This window comes from Astyanax mexicanus, chromosome 19 (genome assembly GCF_023375975.1).
Source record: "Astyanax mexicanus isolate ESR-SI-001 chromosome 19, AstMex3_surface, whole genome shotgun sequence".
In the NCBI taxonomy this organism is placed as follows: domain Eukaryota; kingdom Metazoa; phylum Chordata; class Actinopteri; order Characiformes; family Acestrorhamphidae; genus Astyanax; species Astyanax mexicanus.
This window is the reverse complement of record NC_064426.1, coordinates 7,482,165-7,498,008: the sequence shown is the minus strand read 5'-3', so window position 1 is coordinate 7,498,008 and position 15,844 is coordinate 7,482,165. Positions and strand designations below refer to the sequence as shown.

The 15,844-nt window shown below is 38.3% G+C and overlaps 1 protein-coding gene across 1 annotated transcript; it reads left to right on the top strand.

Moving 5' to 3' along the window:
* Positions 1 to 34: 34 nt before the first annotated feature.
* apol (apolipoprotein L) lies at positions 35 to 14,295 on the top strand. The gene is made up of 6 exons (XM_022671614.2): positions 35 to 259; positions 585 to 692; positions 5,458 to 6,045; positions 6,842 to 6,877; positions 7,938 to 8,036; positions 10,259 to 14,295. Exons 2-6 carry the CDS (start codon positions 676 to 678, stop codon positions 11,196 to 11,198), a joined length of 1,680 nt encoding a protein of 559 aa, XP_022527335.2. The 5' UTR covers positions 35 to 259; positions 585 to 675; the 3' UTR covers positions 11,199 to 14,295.
* Positions 14,296 to 15,844: the final 1,549 nt, after the last annotated feature.

Below are 15,844 nucleotides of genomic sequence, written 5' to 3'. Positions count from 1 at the left end.
GCACTCCAGGGATTGGTTACACAGTCGCTGGGCTACCTGTGCTGGCCAATCACAGCGCAGTGGGCGGAGTTTGTAGGAATGTAGCCGGTAAAACAACAACAGTGAGGCTTGTGAAAAGCTGGGAAGAAACCTCGTGACAGAAAGGAAAACGAAACCCAATCAGAACCGCAGAGTTCACTTTCCTGAGAAAGAGGATTCGGGTCTGATTCAGGATACAGGATTTGTTCCAGTGCTCGCGAGAAACGCTGGATGGAGATCAGTAAGTGCTCTCTGTTTATTTGGACACTGTTTCTGTGTTGAACTGAAGATTAAACTCGATTTCCTGAAGATTCCCTATGTTATTAAACTCTCTGTGTGTCTGATATTAAAGCTGATAAAAATAACTATATTAGTATTTTAAATTAAACCATTTCATTAATGCTGTTGTCGAACATTCTAAGATTGTTTTTTTAGTAGGTTGGGTCAGTTTCACGTGGCAACTTTTCGTCCTCATCACCATCCCAGTTAAGCTTCAGTGTCATATAAACAAGGTTTGTTGAGTTACTAAGATGTTTAAGTCAAGAAATATGTCTTTCCTCCTCCAGAATTTGAGAAAAGTATCACTGAAGAATCTCAAATGAAGAACTGAACCAAGGAGAACCTGGAGTTTCATTATTAGCATTGAAGGTCCATCAAATGGAGCCCAACACCAGGTGAGTATTTAAGTGCATTTGTTGTAGCATAGAACATGCTGTAGGGTCCCATGTGCCATAACATGTTCATTTTTTGTACTTTATATGCGAAAGCTGCAAGATAGACTTATGTTACATTATTTAAAGGAGAACTCCAGTGTAAAATTGATTTTTTGTGTAGTAAAACATGATAAAAAGTACTTACCTTTGTTGAATAGCACATCTCCGCTCTACCATAGCTTCAGATCCAGTACATTTTTAATGCTTTTCCCACTGTTATCCAGCTCAAAGTAGCTCCATGCCTCCTTGCTAGAATCCGGAGAGCCCTGACATTTAAAACGAGGCATAAATAACTTAAAAAATGCACAAAAAGCTTATTAAAAAACACTGTTTACATCCCGTGCTGCTAGCTTCAGCTCCAGGCGCCCCCATCACTGTACTGATTATGACATAGATATATATACATAGACTCCACATAGCTTGCCTCCTGGCATAGCAGCCGGCGCCCAGAGCATTAATTTACACTGAGGAAGGTGATTAATACACTTATAATAATCACAACTCACAACAACAATTTTCACACAGTTTGGTATGTATAAAAAAGGCAGAGGTGTAGTTTTGGTACAACACCCTTTCACACATTATAAATACGTGCTTCATGCTGAAATACTTTGTATTTGCATATGTACAGACATATGATGTAGTAATGTACAGCGATTGTGGCGCCTGGAGCTGAAAGCTAGTGGCACTGGATGTAAACTGTGATTTTTAATAAGCTTTTTGTGCACTTTTAAAGTTACGATGGCGTCATTTTAAATGTCAAAGCCCTTTGGATTCTACCAAGGAGGTGTGAAGCTACTTTGAGCCTGGATAACGGTGTAAAAAGCGATTTGTCGGGGCAAAATATGCCCCAAAGCAGCCCATTGTGCTGCAGGGCAAAAGGGACAAAATTACTGGATCTCAGAAAGCTGTGGGAGAACATAGGTGAGATATTCAACAAAGGTCAAAAGTACTTTTTATCATGTTTTACGACAATAAAAGTTAATTTTACACCGGAGTTCTCCTTTAATACAATGTCAGTCTTGCTAAATTAATGGTGTTCACAGTTTCTACTGAATGTTTAGAGTTGTTATACCTTTTGTTGCAGTAGTACATTCTTGTTTTGTCACATTGCCAAGCATATTATCACAATAATAATAATAAATAATGGCATTTATTTATACTAGAGACCACAACTACACATTTAAAATAAATGAAAAATCAGTGCTTAAATGTCTAAATCCAGCTTTTACTCAACAATAAACAGAATAAAGAATAAAATAACCTTGCTGTTCCCTTTAAATAAGCTGCTGGTGTCTCTTCACAGCGTGAACGCGCAGGTCAGTATCCTCTACTGAGACAAAAAAAGCATTGCACTGTTAAGCCAGAGCGCACTTATTGGTTTATTTCACGATACCTTTCATGTTTCGAGCCGTGCAAGGTGTATTTTTTGCTTTCTCTCATGATACCAAAGACACACTAACATGCCCTAAATCCAGCTGTGCGATACAGCTATGCAATTGCCCGGTGCACTATAGATTGCTAAAATAGGGTCTATAATGTACGGACTGAAGTTTGGATTCACTTGACATGTACATGTTATATTATTAACAGTTATTCAGTGATAATTTATATAGTGCACCCTGAAATGTTAGTAATTTGACACCAACGTGGAATGTTTTTTTTTTAGAAACTACAAACAGCAATTTTATGGCAAACCAAACTTATGATAGCAAATAGTTATTTCCTGCACCATTTTTTGCTTTTTAAATAATGTGTTATTTTTACATTGGCTTATTAAATTTAGAAGCTTTTCCCTCTCCTGTAGATCTGCTATTATGTAGATTCAAGGTTTTGCATGGCAGTGACGATGTGTGTATTGTTCACGTCATAGTCCTACCCTATATCCTGTTTTCGCCCAGGTTACAACCTGTTTGTGGAGATCAAGGAAGCAGATTAGTTGGAGCGTTTGTGTACATGAGAGATTTATTAGATGATTAAAGGTGCAGGTGTGGTGCAGAAACAGAAGCAGATTCATTTTAAAGGAGATAAACACTGTTTAGATCTGGCTAAACGAATTTAGCCAACAGACTGAAGTGCACCACAACTTGGTTGGGTCACATTCTTTTCAGTCCCAGGTGTTTCTTCTATAATTATGTCACCTTATCACACACCCTTTGGCACATCCACGTACACAATAGGTGCTAACCCGCCATTAAACTCATTGTGAGCAGCCTTGTTTAATATTACATGAATTAAGCCTGCTGACTGGGGTTAATTCCCAAGAAATGAATGTGTCCAGATAATTATTTAAATATAAAAAATAATTAAGAATTTTAGCTTTGTTAAAATTGTGACCAGTGTCCTTTACTTTCTAATACAGAGTCAATGTTTCATAAACTATAATTTTTCTTCTCATACTTTTTCCACTAAGTCACTGATATCTTGCAATCTTGGCCACACTGAGTCTGGCGCTTGTGTAAACATTCTAATAACATTTTGACCTATTTCAGGTTGCTCCACAGCTTCTGCAGTTGTGTATTTCTCAGGCTCTCATATCATACCCTGATGTAGCTGAAACTGTTATCGCAGCATATAAAATACAGCACCCGTTCCTCTGTGTTGGCAGGGATCATATATTTTATGGATATATTACTGTACAGCTACACAGAGCTGCAGCAAAAGCTCAGCAAAGCCGTTCAGAGTACCGTATTTTTCGCACTATATGGCGCGCCAGATTATTAGGTTCACTATAAATAAACGTTAATTTTCTGGTCTATTTTTAATACTTTAGGCGCACCGGATTATAATTTGCATTATGTTATCGTAAGGAACATAACAGGGGTGTCGCCATGTTTTCCTTTTACTTCAGACCTGTATAGCTAAGCTAAGTTAAGTAAACTAAACTGTAATTCTTAAAAAAACACTTGCTTTTAAAGTCAAACGAGTGCTGGATGTTCATCTACACAGACTTCTCCTCTGAAAACTGTTAATTTGGGTGAGTAAAGTGCTTCCATTCATTTAAAGCAAGCTTAGATTTCCACTAAGGCTATCCCTGGTTAGCGGCTACATGTTCCGGTAAGCTAGGGTGATATTAGCTAGCGGTTTGTGCCTCATAGTTTGTGTAAACACGGTAAACACGCAGACTACAGTCTGATATACTCACCTCTGACCAGCAAAAGATCTAGGAGTTAGCGTGGTTAGCAGGTAATGCTAATCCTGCTCCAGCAGTGCTACCAGGGTTAGCAGCAGGCTACAGGCCGATGATACTCACCCCTGAAGGGCCAAAGAGTTAGCGCTTAGCTCTGTTAGCGGCTAATGCTAATATTGCTCCAGTCTCGAGTCTCGTGGTGAAGAACTAAACTGAAACTACTGTATAAAGCTGTACTTTAGTGGGGTGGCTTTACTGCTCCTTACAACCTGACTGGTAAAATTCATACATAATTCATACTGTGATTAAAGTTAACAAAATAAAGGATTTTAAGTGCGCCTTATAGTGCAAAAAATACAGTAGAATGATGAGACATTGGAAAGCAAAGTTTATAGGTTTTTTTTTGTTAGAAATTCTGTTAACTGTAATCTAACTTAAGTATTTTATACTAATGCTAGAGCTGGGGAGTATGGCAAAACTATTGTATTGTGATATTTAAATACGTTTTCATGATGCATAGAAATGTCTTGACAAAGTCAACACGAATTAGCAGTGGCAGGTTATTAAAAACTGCTATTTACTGTAAATACTCTTATGTTTAACAGTGATTTTTTGTTGGACAACTTTCAATTAAAGAGGACTAGTTAAGCTCTTTTGCAATAAAATGTACAGTTGAGCCATTGTTTTTTAGCATTGACGATATCCTCAAAATGCTTAAAAAAGCATGTTGTTGATACGATAAGACAATTAATCACGGTACAATAAAATATTGTCATATTTCCCAGCTATATTTAATACTTATACCACGTGAAAACTGATCATGAATTATAACAATAGGTGGCAACTTGGGAATGCTCACACATGTATAAGTTCTGAGGTGGTATCTTGTGATTGAGGCAGATCTCTAGCCAGTGTTATGGCTAGTAGGCAAGGTAATGTGAATTATGGGCGAGTTGTACAATATAGGGCTGGCCGGTGGAATTAGCCTGTAACTGCAGCTAGAGCTAGCGGTTAGCTGCTAGTGCGAATGCTGCACCCATCTTTAGTGAAAATCTGGAAATCTAAGCTTACTGTAAATAAACAGAAATGCTTTGCTCACCCAAATAAACAGGAGAGAAATTCAGGAAAGAAATCTGTGTAGATTAACATTCAGCACTCGTTTGTCTTTAAAAGAATTACTTTAATTTTGTTCACTTAACTTATCCTTAGCTTAGCTTTACAGTCTCGTCACCCAGTGGCAAGACCTGCTGAATTAGAAGGAAAACATGGCGACACCCCTGTGCCTTACTAGTGTCACATAATGTGCCTTATAATCTGGTGCGCCTTACAGTGTGAAAAATACGATACTAAAATATTATGTTTTAGGAGTTTTCAGAAATACATAATAGAAGTCCTTATCTCCCACAGTAGACAGAGCTGTGCATCTGGCTAGAATTGTCCCTACAAACAGATGAGCAACTCTGGCATTCTGTAGACCTGTAGTTTCCATGGAACATGGCCAAAGTCTCCAGATAGGTTATTAGTTTCCAGTATCCAGTATTATACAGTGTTTGAAGCATTGATTTAATGCTATTTTGTTTACTTTACTTACTCCAGAGAACAGCTGCAGGAGCAACTGCAGGACTACATCCTGGAGACCCTCGAAGACATCAGAACTGTGAGGGACTTCTGTGACAAGGAACCGAAATGGACCCTCCAGAGGGAGACGGAGCTAGAGTCGATGAGAGACATCAAAGACCGGGCCGATCAAATCTCTCTGCAGTTTGACCACGTGAAGAAGGCTGAGAACAAGGCCAAGGCTTTTGGGGAGTACATCTGGAGTGGGTTGACTCAGGTGACCGCCGACTCCAAGAGGACCGAGCTGGAGAATGAGCTGAAGGCCGTTCTGAAAAACACTCTGCTGGGGCTGGACGGTCTTCACCACTTCCTGGATGCAATAGAAAGGCTTGCCGTGACCTCGCTGTTCGTTTTCATGGGCGAAAGCTTACTGCCGAAGGGAGTGAGCTCTGCAGCTGTACGATCTGTGATCTCCACTGCCAGAATCGTGTCTCCACTCCTCATCCACTTCAAGAGAGATGCAGAAGCTTTCTTCACGCCCAGCTTGTACAACATGGACGTCCTGGCCTACCAACTGGACAAATACATCCGTATCACCCAGCAGCTCTGCGAGAGAATGGAGAAAAAGTAAGTTCTCATTTCATTATGTATCATCAGACATTTATTCAGAAGTTACACTGTCCTGGGCAATATGGTTTAATCACCAACACTAATGTAAGTGCTGAACACTGCCTCTTCAAGACTAGAATTGATCATCTTTTCCAATATTTTTTATTATAAAAAGTCACATTAGGTGCGTTTCCTTTGAATTCTCCACAATTTACAGTGGGGGGTGCATAAAAAATATCGATAATATCGGTATATCGTATCATTTTCATCTGCAATACATTCTTAATCAAATATGGATTTAAGACTCGCCCCTTTATTTCACTTAGTAAAGCTACTTCTTCATGAATCCATATGGTGGAGCTATAATCAAATAAAGATTGGTAAACTAGCGCTTTCTATTTCTTTGAAACTGATTTACGAGTATTTTATCCTATTTTTATCCTAACACAGATGCCATGAAGCATTGAAGAGAATAGTCTTACGATATATTGAGTATCACAGAATCACAGTACTGTGATATCATCGATATCACATGCAACATATTGTTATAATAATATATCGTGATTCTCTGTGATTCACATTCATAATTTACAGGTGATAAAATATAAATGCATGTCCATTGATGTCCAGTTGCAAGTTTTCCATCAGACTGACTTTTTGAGATGCATACACTATATTGCCAAAAGTACTCACCAATTACTCACCAATTCATGTGCTCCATTAATCCCTTAAAATGATTAACCTGATGAAACCTGGTAGGTTCATTAAATGTATTTATGATTGTTTTTGCTAAATTGTGTTTTATTCTTTGCAGGTCCATGACTGTATCATGTTATGGAGGTATTTTTGAGTAAGTATAACACTATAGACAACCAACCATACCACGTGAAAAATAACATAAAATTATCATAGAAGTATCCTTCATATTCATATTCATCACAAGTAGTTCACAGAAAAAAACAGATATATGTTCTGAATGTGTATCACTGCATAAACAGCCTGACATGCTAGGAAATAAATGCTGCAGTGATATTTTTAGCCAGATACCACTGCTTATTGTAACAAGGAAGAGGAGGCAGGATGCACACGCAAGTCACATTTATTTTCCATAGTGAAAATAAACAAAACACTAGAGACAAACTAAAAAGAATAAGGTTACTTAAACAAACTGTATAAAACAGGATAAACTAAAAGACTTAAACAAACAAGCAAAATCATTAAACAAAGAAACAAACTAAAGAAAACAAACCAGAACACTGTAGACAAAAAACACAGCAGGTCTGTGGCTAAACAAAACAGATAAACACAATCCGGACAGCGTAACATGACAAGATCAGACAAAAAGCGCGACAAACAACAAAGGAGCACATGGGGTATTTATACACAGGCACACACTAGGGACACCTGTGGAGGTAATGAGGGGGGCGGAGTTACAAATGAGACAGGAGGGGTTACAGATGACAAGGCGGGGCTAAGGCGGAGACAGGACCAAAACACAACAGTAGCACACGGCTGGGAAACATGACCGGTAAACAACAGAGAACAGGAGCAGGAGGGAACCAAAAAAGGAAAGACATTGTACAGACACAGGCTAAGGTGTGACACTTATAATCATTATCTCCCACAGTTGACAGCATAGAGGGTGGTAATGATCTTGCCGGTGGATAATGCCCTTTTTAATGTATTTCCAGGTAGACATATATTACACTGTGGCTTGTGGAATGTTAAATGCCCACACACCTTCAGTAGATCAATGTTCCATCCATTTAGGACTATACTGAATGCTTCTTTGTCCTTCTTTGTTTACCTGTTAGCGCCTGATGCTAAGTAAGGTTATAGTATTAAACTCAAACATGAGCTTGAATCATTGAATTTGCATGTTTTACATCACATCATATATTACGTTACAGGTGGAAGAATGGCGTCTCTTCTCTGAAGTTCAGTTTGAGCATGAGTGAGGAGTCAGTGAAGAAGCTGTATGACCACTTGAGCCAGCTAATCAAATTCCGGTAAGTGCAGTTCTTCTCTTGTCTACTTATTACTTCTTAAGGATTTGTCAACTACAGTGGTGTGAAAAAGTATTTGCCCCCTATAGATTTCTTTTGTTTTTGCATTTTTGTCATACTGATATTTTTCAGAATATCAAACTAACTTTAAAATCAGAGAAAGATAACCTGAGTAAGTATAAAAAGCCCTTTTTAAATTATTTTATTTATTAAAGGAAAAATCCAAACTATCCTAAATATTCAGATCAGTCTAGCCCTGTGTGAAAAAGTGTTTTCCCCCTTTATTCCAATAACGTGGTTGTGCAACCCAAGCTTTACCAATAACTGGTTATGAGTCTTTCACATCTCTGTGGAGGAAATGTGGTCCACTCTTATTTACAGGATTGTTTTCATTCAGACACATTGGAGGATTTTTTAGCATAAACATCCTGTTTAAGATCATTCACAGCATCTCAATCAGACTTTCACTAGACCACATCAAAACCTCCTGGATGAGTTGTCCATGCCCTTTTGGAATAATTCCGGTCGGCCGGCTATTCCTCGGAAGGTTCACCAGTGTTCCATGTTTTCTCTGTTCATGAATAATAGCTGTGTCCAAACTACGGCCCGCGGGCCATTTGCGGCCCGTTTCCTTTTTTGGAACGGCCCGCGAGGTATTTTAGAAATAGAATGAAAGTTGCCCCGCTGTTAAGCAGGTTTTTATAATGTGAGATTCAAAGTTTGAACGCTAGGTGTCAGAAACGGGCCAAAGAGTCTAAAAGCGGAGAGGGTGCGCATTTCTAGCGCAGAAAAACGGGCCAAAGAGTCTAAAAGCGGAGAGGGTGCGCAGTTATAGCGCAAAAAAAACGGCGAAAGAGTCTAAAAGCGGAGAGAGTGCGCATTTCTAGCGCAGAAAAATGAGCCAAAGAGTCTAAAAGCGGAGAGGGTGCGCATTTCTAGCGCAGAAAAACGGGGCAAAGAGTCCAAAAATGGAGAGAGTGCGCATTTCTAGCGCAGAAAAACGGGCCAAAGAGTCTAAAAGCGGAGAGGGTGTGCATTTCTAGCTCAAAAAAACGGTCCAAAAGGTCTAAAAGCGGAGAGGGTGCGCATTTCTAGCGCAGAAAAACGGGCCAAAGAGTCTAAAAGTTGCCGTAATTAAGGAGTTTTATATTAAGAGACATCAATTTAACATCAATTTGAAAAATCTTAGTTTACACAAAACTGTCAAAGATAAAGATAGTAAGTCAAGTAAAATGGTGTGTGAATGAAAGTAATCAGGAAAATGTTTTATTTAAATCGGTATATTTAATTATTTGTTTTATTACAGAGTGTGGCCCGTGACTTCAAATATATTTCTCTTTCTGGCCCCCAACAAAAAAAGTTTGGACATCCCTGCTCTAGAGGTTTAGAAATGACTTTGTTCATTTTAAAAGTGCTTTGTAGATTTATTCAAGTTATTTTCGTCTGATGGTTCAGATTACCAAGTTTGCTTGATAGTCTGTAAGATGCAAAAATGCAAGGGAAATACTTTTTCACACCTCTGTAAATTTAGATGATGTTTTACCAATCGGACTGGGTATCACCACTGATTTCCTGAAACAATATTGATTCAATATTAAATTCAATTTTAATTCATTTAGCGATATTTCAGTTACACTTACAGTTTATTTTTGTATATAAAAAAGGAGATTTTCAAAGAATTAATGTTGTCATTGTACATGGAACACTCCACATACCATTATTAAAAATCTTAGGGTTTACATGAAGATTTAAACCCATTACATGAATGTTTTTAATATGTTATTATGTAACATGTACACATAACACAACAACAGTGTACATGTAACAAACATACAAACATTTCCCCGTTGCCTCGTACACACTTCCACTTAACTACAGTGTCAGAAATTACCTTAAAAAAAGCAACTTAAGGCTTTGCTTTTGTCTAGCTCGTCCTTACCATCCTGGTTTTTAGGTGTTTGTTTAGGGTTTAAAGCCAAAATGTAATCAGGCTTCTGTTTTCAGAACTCCAACCGTACTTAACTGATAAGAAGGCAGGATCTTGTTGCACGAAAAAAATTAAGAAAAAAAAAAAATTCTGGTCACTTAAGATTAAAAGGGGGGTTAAAGATTTATGCACACTGTGAAAAATTGGCTAATTTATAAAGGTTGATATTGGAATAAAAAAAAAAAAAAATCAGATCATTTAAATCAGTGTGTGTCAACCCGTACCTCTTTTCTTTAAGGATGGACGAATCCTTCAGGCTGACGTCTCTCTTCAGCTGGGATGCTCTGCACTTCATCGGCTTATTCAAGCAGCGTAGCTCCAGAATGTTCCAGTTCCTGTCTGATCTAGAGGAGTCTGCGGTTCAGTTGGACAAAATGAAGCTGGGGTCCAGCATCTCCACTGTGGCGGGCAGTTCAGTGGGCATCGCCGGAGGCGTCTTATCCATCGTAGGCTTGGCCCTGGCCCCTGTCACTGCAGGAGCATCCCTGGCCCTCACACTCACCGGGGTTGGGCTGGGGGTCACCAGTGGAGTCAACAGCTTAGTCACAGGCATCACTGAAATGGCGGTCAACAAACATCACGGAGGAAATGCCAACAACATCTTCCAGAAATTCATGGAGGATGTTCAGAAGATTCTAGACTGCATAGAACAAGTGGCCAACAGCGAAGGTCCTATGGTAGACCCTGAGGTGGTAACCACAGCATTGGAGGCTGGAAAAATGATAGCTCGTGCTGGGATGGTTGGCAAAGGTATCGACGCCCTTGTGGATGGAGTTTCTGCATTGAAAGCTCTCAAGAATGAGGAAGTGGCTATGAGAGCAGTTAATTTAGGGCTTCAGGAGGCTAAAGCAGCTCGGAACATCCCCAACCTGGCCGCAGATCTGCCGGACATCGGGCAGCTGGCTAAGGGAACTCCTCTGGCTCTTTCCAAGTCAGCCAGAGCCGGGTTTATCACTCTAAACGCTCTCTTCATCGGCCTGGATGTTCTGTTCATCGCCAAAGACAGCATTAGCCTAGCCAAAGGAAGCAAGAGCGAAGTCTCTCAGCTCATCCGGTCCAGATCGCTCCTCTGGCGCTCAGAGTTGGAAGCGTGGGAGAAGATCACTGATGGTCTCTGCAAAGGGATATGGAAGTTCAGGAAGTGTCAAAGGATCCTGGAGCAACCGTTTCTCCCATAAAGAGATACGATTCAACTGCAATTGCAATTGATTCCACCAGAAATTAACCTAAATTCTACAATGAGGAATAATCTAATTCCCTAAATCTCATTCAGCATCAGTAATTAAACGATTTAATTTTCAGTAACAAGCACCAGTTTTCTCGCTGATGTCCTGCTGTCTTCACTTTTTGCAAGTTTTTATAATAACGGTGTGTTACTACTCCTGATTTTTTTTTCAATATAGAGCTAAAAAAAAAAGGACAAAAAGCAACAAAACATCTGTATGATGATGCTCAATGATTAAAGCTAAGGCCCAGGCTTTGCAATATGAATTATAATAATAATATTCAACACTAATGCAAATACAAAAGCTGATCAGTCTTAAAGTTAAGCACAACTGCCTGATATTAAGTAGGTGCTGTAGATATAAAAGAGCCATGGACTCCACACAAGAGTTCAGAAGGTGTCCTGTGATATTTGGAACCAAGACTAATGTTAGCAGCAGTTCTGTTAAGTCCTCATGAAGGTCTATGTTTATATCATCAGGCTAAAGTGATTCAATTTTTTTTTATTGTGAGAAGTATATCGCAATTTATACATTTATACAAATGCTTACGGCTTATTTGTCCTACATTTGAGCCAAAAAATCTGTATTGATTAATACAGATTGTAATGTGAACATAGATTAGCAGGATACCACAGTAAAAAAAAAACCCATAAAAATCTAAATTACAAAAAAAGCCTGATGATTAAATATAGGAGATGGGAAGGCCTACATTACATTACATTACGTAGCATTTAGCGGTCGCTTTTAGCCAAAGCGACTTACAAATAATGGTGTACATTAATCAATAGAGGACATAGAATTTAAGGCCAAAAATATTTTTGACAGGGTCTAAAGGAGGCCAAAGGGAAAGAGTGGAATAAAGAAGAAAAAAAAGGGTAAGTAGGCCCTCAGGGTTTCAGGCTGTTAAAAATTAATACTGAAATCACAGACAATCAGTCTATAAATAAAATTATGCCAATACATCTTGTGTAAAACACTACTGAGCTTAAACTTGTACTATTTTTTACTTAAAGCACTTTACTTAAAACAAGCATCATACATACCTTGTCTCGTTTGAACCTTCAGACCTTTCAGTTATGTTTAAACTAAAAATAGCAGATGTTTAATGGTGCTGTTTATCACAGTCCGGACTAACAAAGCAAAACAAAATTAACCAAAATGTAAATATTTACTACATTTTCTGGATGATTCGTATTTTGGGTCCAATTGCAGCAAATTAAAGCAAGCTGTCACCATCAATAGAAGAAGAAAAAGAACCAGTGTTGTGCTGAAATTTGACTGCTTTTCTTGTGCAGTATGCGCTCAACAGATTACATTGGTGATTCCTGTATCTACTAGGGTTGTGATGAGATCTCGTGGATATCAGGCTTAAACCTGTCTCACGGGGCAAAAAAACAGTTAAGTGTGGACTTTTTAAGAGGGATCTGGCAACCCAGGAGCGATAGCGATATAGTATGGTGGCTGAGCAGTGAGAGCAGCTCTCAGCAGAAGAGGAAAATTCAGGCATTTGCATAGAAGATGCTTCTGCTACTTTTAAGTTTAAGTAAGTCTGGCTGCATTTTGGCTCCAGTGGAAACAATAAACGGTAACAGAGTGACCAACAAGACACAAACCATATATAAATACGGTAAGTAAATCCTACACGTGACTGTTTCATAGGCAGTTGTACTAATCCCTTAGCTCTGTACTGTATTTAAAAAAAAGGTTCTGTCTCTGTTTGCACTTCAAGCACAGTCTTAATATGATTGGTTGTGGTTATGAATAGTTAAATTACAAGTGATTTAGGAGAAAAAAAACACAAACCATAGTCTTAATATGACTGGTTGTGGTTTGCACTTATTGTTTGCACCATATAAGCCCTAGAAAAGTTTTATTTTTATGTTTTATTCTTATTTCTATTTCTTATTGAATCAATGTGTGAGAGAAACCAGTCTGTTAAATTTGCATTATATGATTTCGTCAAATAAAACTCAAGCCATTTTTCATTTTTGACGTTTTGTTTAAAATTTGATTTTTAAATCTCGTCTCGTCTTATTCTCTTGAACCCAGTATCGTGTCTCGTCTCGTCTCGTGGTATTAGTGTATCATCACTCCCCTAGTATCTACTGTAACTGTAGATTAATCCTTCTTTATAAACAGAAATAAAAATATTAACAAGGGAAACCTGTTATGATTATTCTGCTGTGAGATGCACCTGTATTTGAAGGTAATCGGATTGTGGCAGGAAGGTAGAATTTGATAAAACCCCTAGATATGCAATCTGCAGAATTGACATCATGCCATCATCTGACATAAACTCTTCTACAAACCAGTCAATCTCAAGTATAGGAAGATGCAGACCACATGGGTGATGATGATAGTGACAGAATGTATCAAACCTATTTGAAGCGTTTGCTAAACCGCAGTGTGAAACCAAAACTAACAGAACTAACAGACTTTCATGTGTGAAAACAGCCTAAGAGTGGGACGTCATTTCTCACACTACTCAAACACTTCAAAACTCTGCAGGAAGGAACACACACCTAACACCCCAACACAACTGTGAGGGTGAGCTATTTTAGACTTCCCTTCCACATCCGACACAGCATCTTCTAATGAAGTAAATCCATCACAAATAGTCCCCAATAGCGAAATTAAATCCTGTTTTCACTATTTATTTATTTGTTTACATGTTTTTTTTTTGTATTTGTATTCCTGTAATGATTTTCTTTTCTCATAGATAAGACTGATGTTTAAGTATTAGCATTAGCCTTTTATGTCAGAGGTATAAAGTCTCTAAAGTTATCCAAGTGCCTGATGTTTCTCTGTGAATGTGTTCTTTCTTTAGTCTATTTTTTTCTGTATCTCATGTACGCCTGAGGAAGTCGACTCGTGGTGAGATCTGAAGAACTGATAGATGTGACATTGCATTCTTGCAAAACGTTGGTTGTAAAGGCAGAACTTCAGTTCCTCATGTTATGGTGGCTGTTTGAATTGAGGGACACCACTGGACCAAATCATGATTATTTCTGTTTCAAATGATTCTGCAATAAATCCTCTTGCACTCCAACTTTGTCATCAGAATGTTGCTTTTTATATTACAGAGAAAAAAAACTGCCATCTGTTAATTATACCACTGTAGATTTTTGTAGACACCTGCTTACCCAATGTTTATTCTTATATCAGCCTCCCTGAAATGAGTTTATGCAGGGTGGGACGTCTGCTTGTGTCACATAGCCAGGGCCGTTTTAAAGAATTTGGGGGCCCCAAGCAAAATGTATTGTTTTTCTTATAATATTTTACAGTGTGTAGCCAAATTATCAGCCTGTTCAACTAACTTGTTAAACTCTTCTAGTTTGTTATTAGCATTAACAGGTGAGAAGCTTCTCGCTGCACTCTGTAGGAAGGACATTATGCATACCTGTCAAGTTTTAGATTTAAAAATAAGGGATATTTTCCTCTGTCCGCTTAAAGTCGTCCCACCAGCCCAACGAAGGTTCAGTATCCCTTACATTTTAAAACAGGTTTACAAAAAATCTAAAATAACCACATGTGAACCACTTACACACTACAATTAGATTATCAGGATCTGAAATCTTGTGGACATTCCTACATATGTCATTCTTTTAATACAGCCAAATTAAAAACCCTTTTCTAGATATTACATGTCTTTTTTTCCATAAATGCACTCTTTTATGTTATATATTTTTTATTTATTTAATGGATTTAAAATTGAACAAAGAGTGCACAAATTCTGCAAAATGACTGTAGGTGACCTAAAAATAGTATTATGAGCTTTTACTAAAAGGACATGGACCAGATATATTCCATCAGTAAAAATTAGTCCTAAGGGGCCTACACAATAAATTTTAATTAATACTTCTTCCTTTTGATCACTCCACCCCTGATCAGTTCAGTTAATGTCGGTCCTCTCCACATTTCTAGTTGTTTCTAGTCACAAGTTGTAATTTTTTTATTTTAAAAGGTTTAATCTGTGTGTTTTATTTCGGAGTATTTTTAAGCAGCTATCAGAAAAATCTCATCACAGTTTCCATGATTAGACTACCGTTACCTTTCTTTAAGAAAAATCGCTGAATATCCAGATCTGTTTTAACATCAGCAGCTCCGACTAGCTGCCTGAACTCACAGCGACGGGGGGGGGCTTCCCCACGCTGACCCTCCTTTGCAACCTGATTGGCTGTTTCTCCTGAAAGGCGGGACTTTCTCCTTTAACCGGCTCCACGATTGGTTAAGAGACACAGAGCGGTCAGTGCCATCTCCTCAATAATATGTATTTTTTTACTTTAACATAATACGGGAAATTTACGGGAAAATACTAATACGGGAGGACGGCGGGAAAGAGGAGTGAAATACAGTAGTTTCCTGGCCAAAACGGGAGACTTGACAAGTATGACATTATGTTATACCCAAGGATTCTTATTTACATTCTAGGTCCTAATGATACTGTTGGACATTTTTCTGCTATTCGAGTGTCTGAGTTAAGTTGGAATTTGAATGTAATTTTGAGGCACTACAAACTTCACAATGCATCATAATTTATTGTAAAAATCGTAGATTTCCATTAGCTATGAGCTACTTGAGTCTCTTTATTCGGCAAA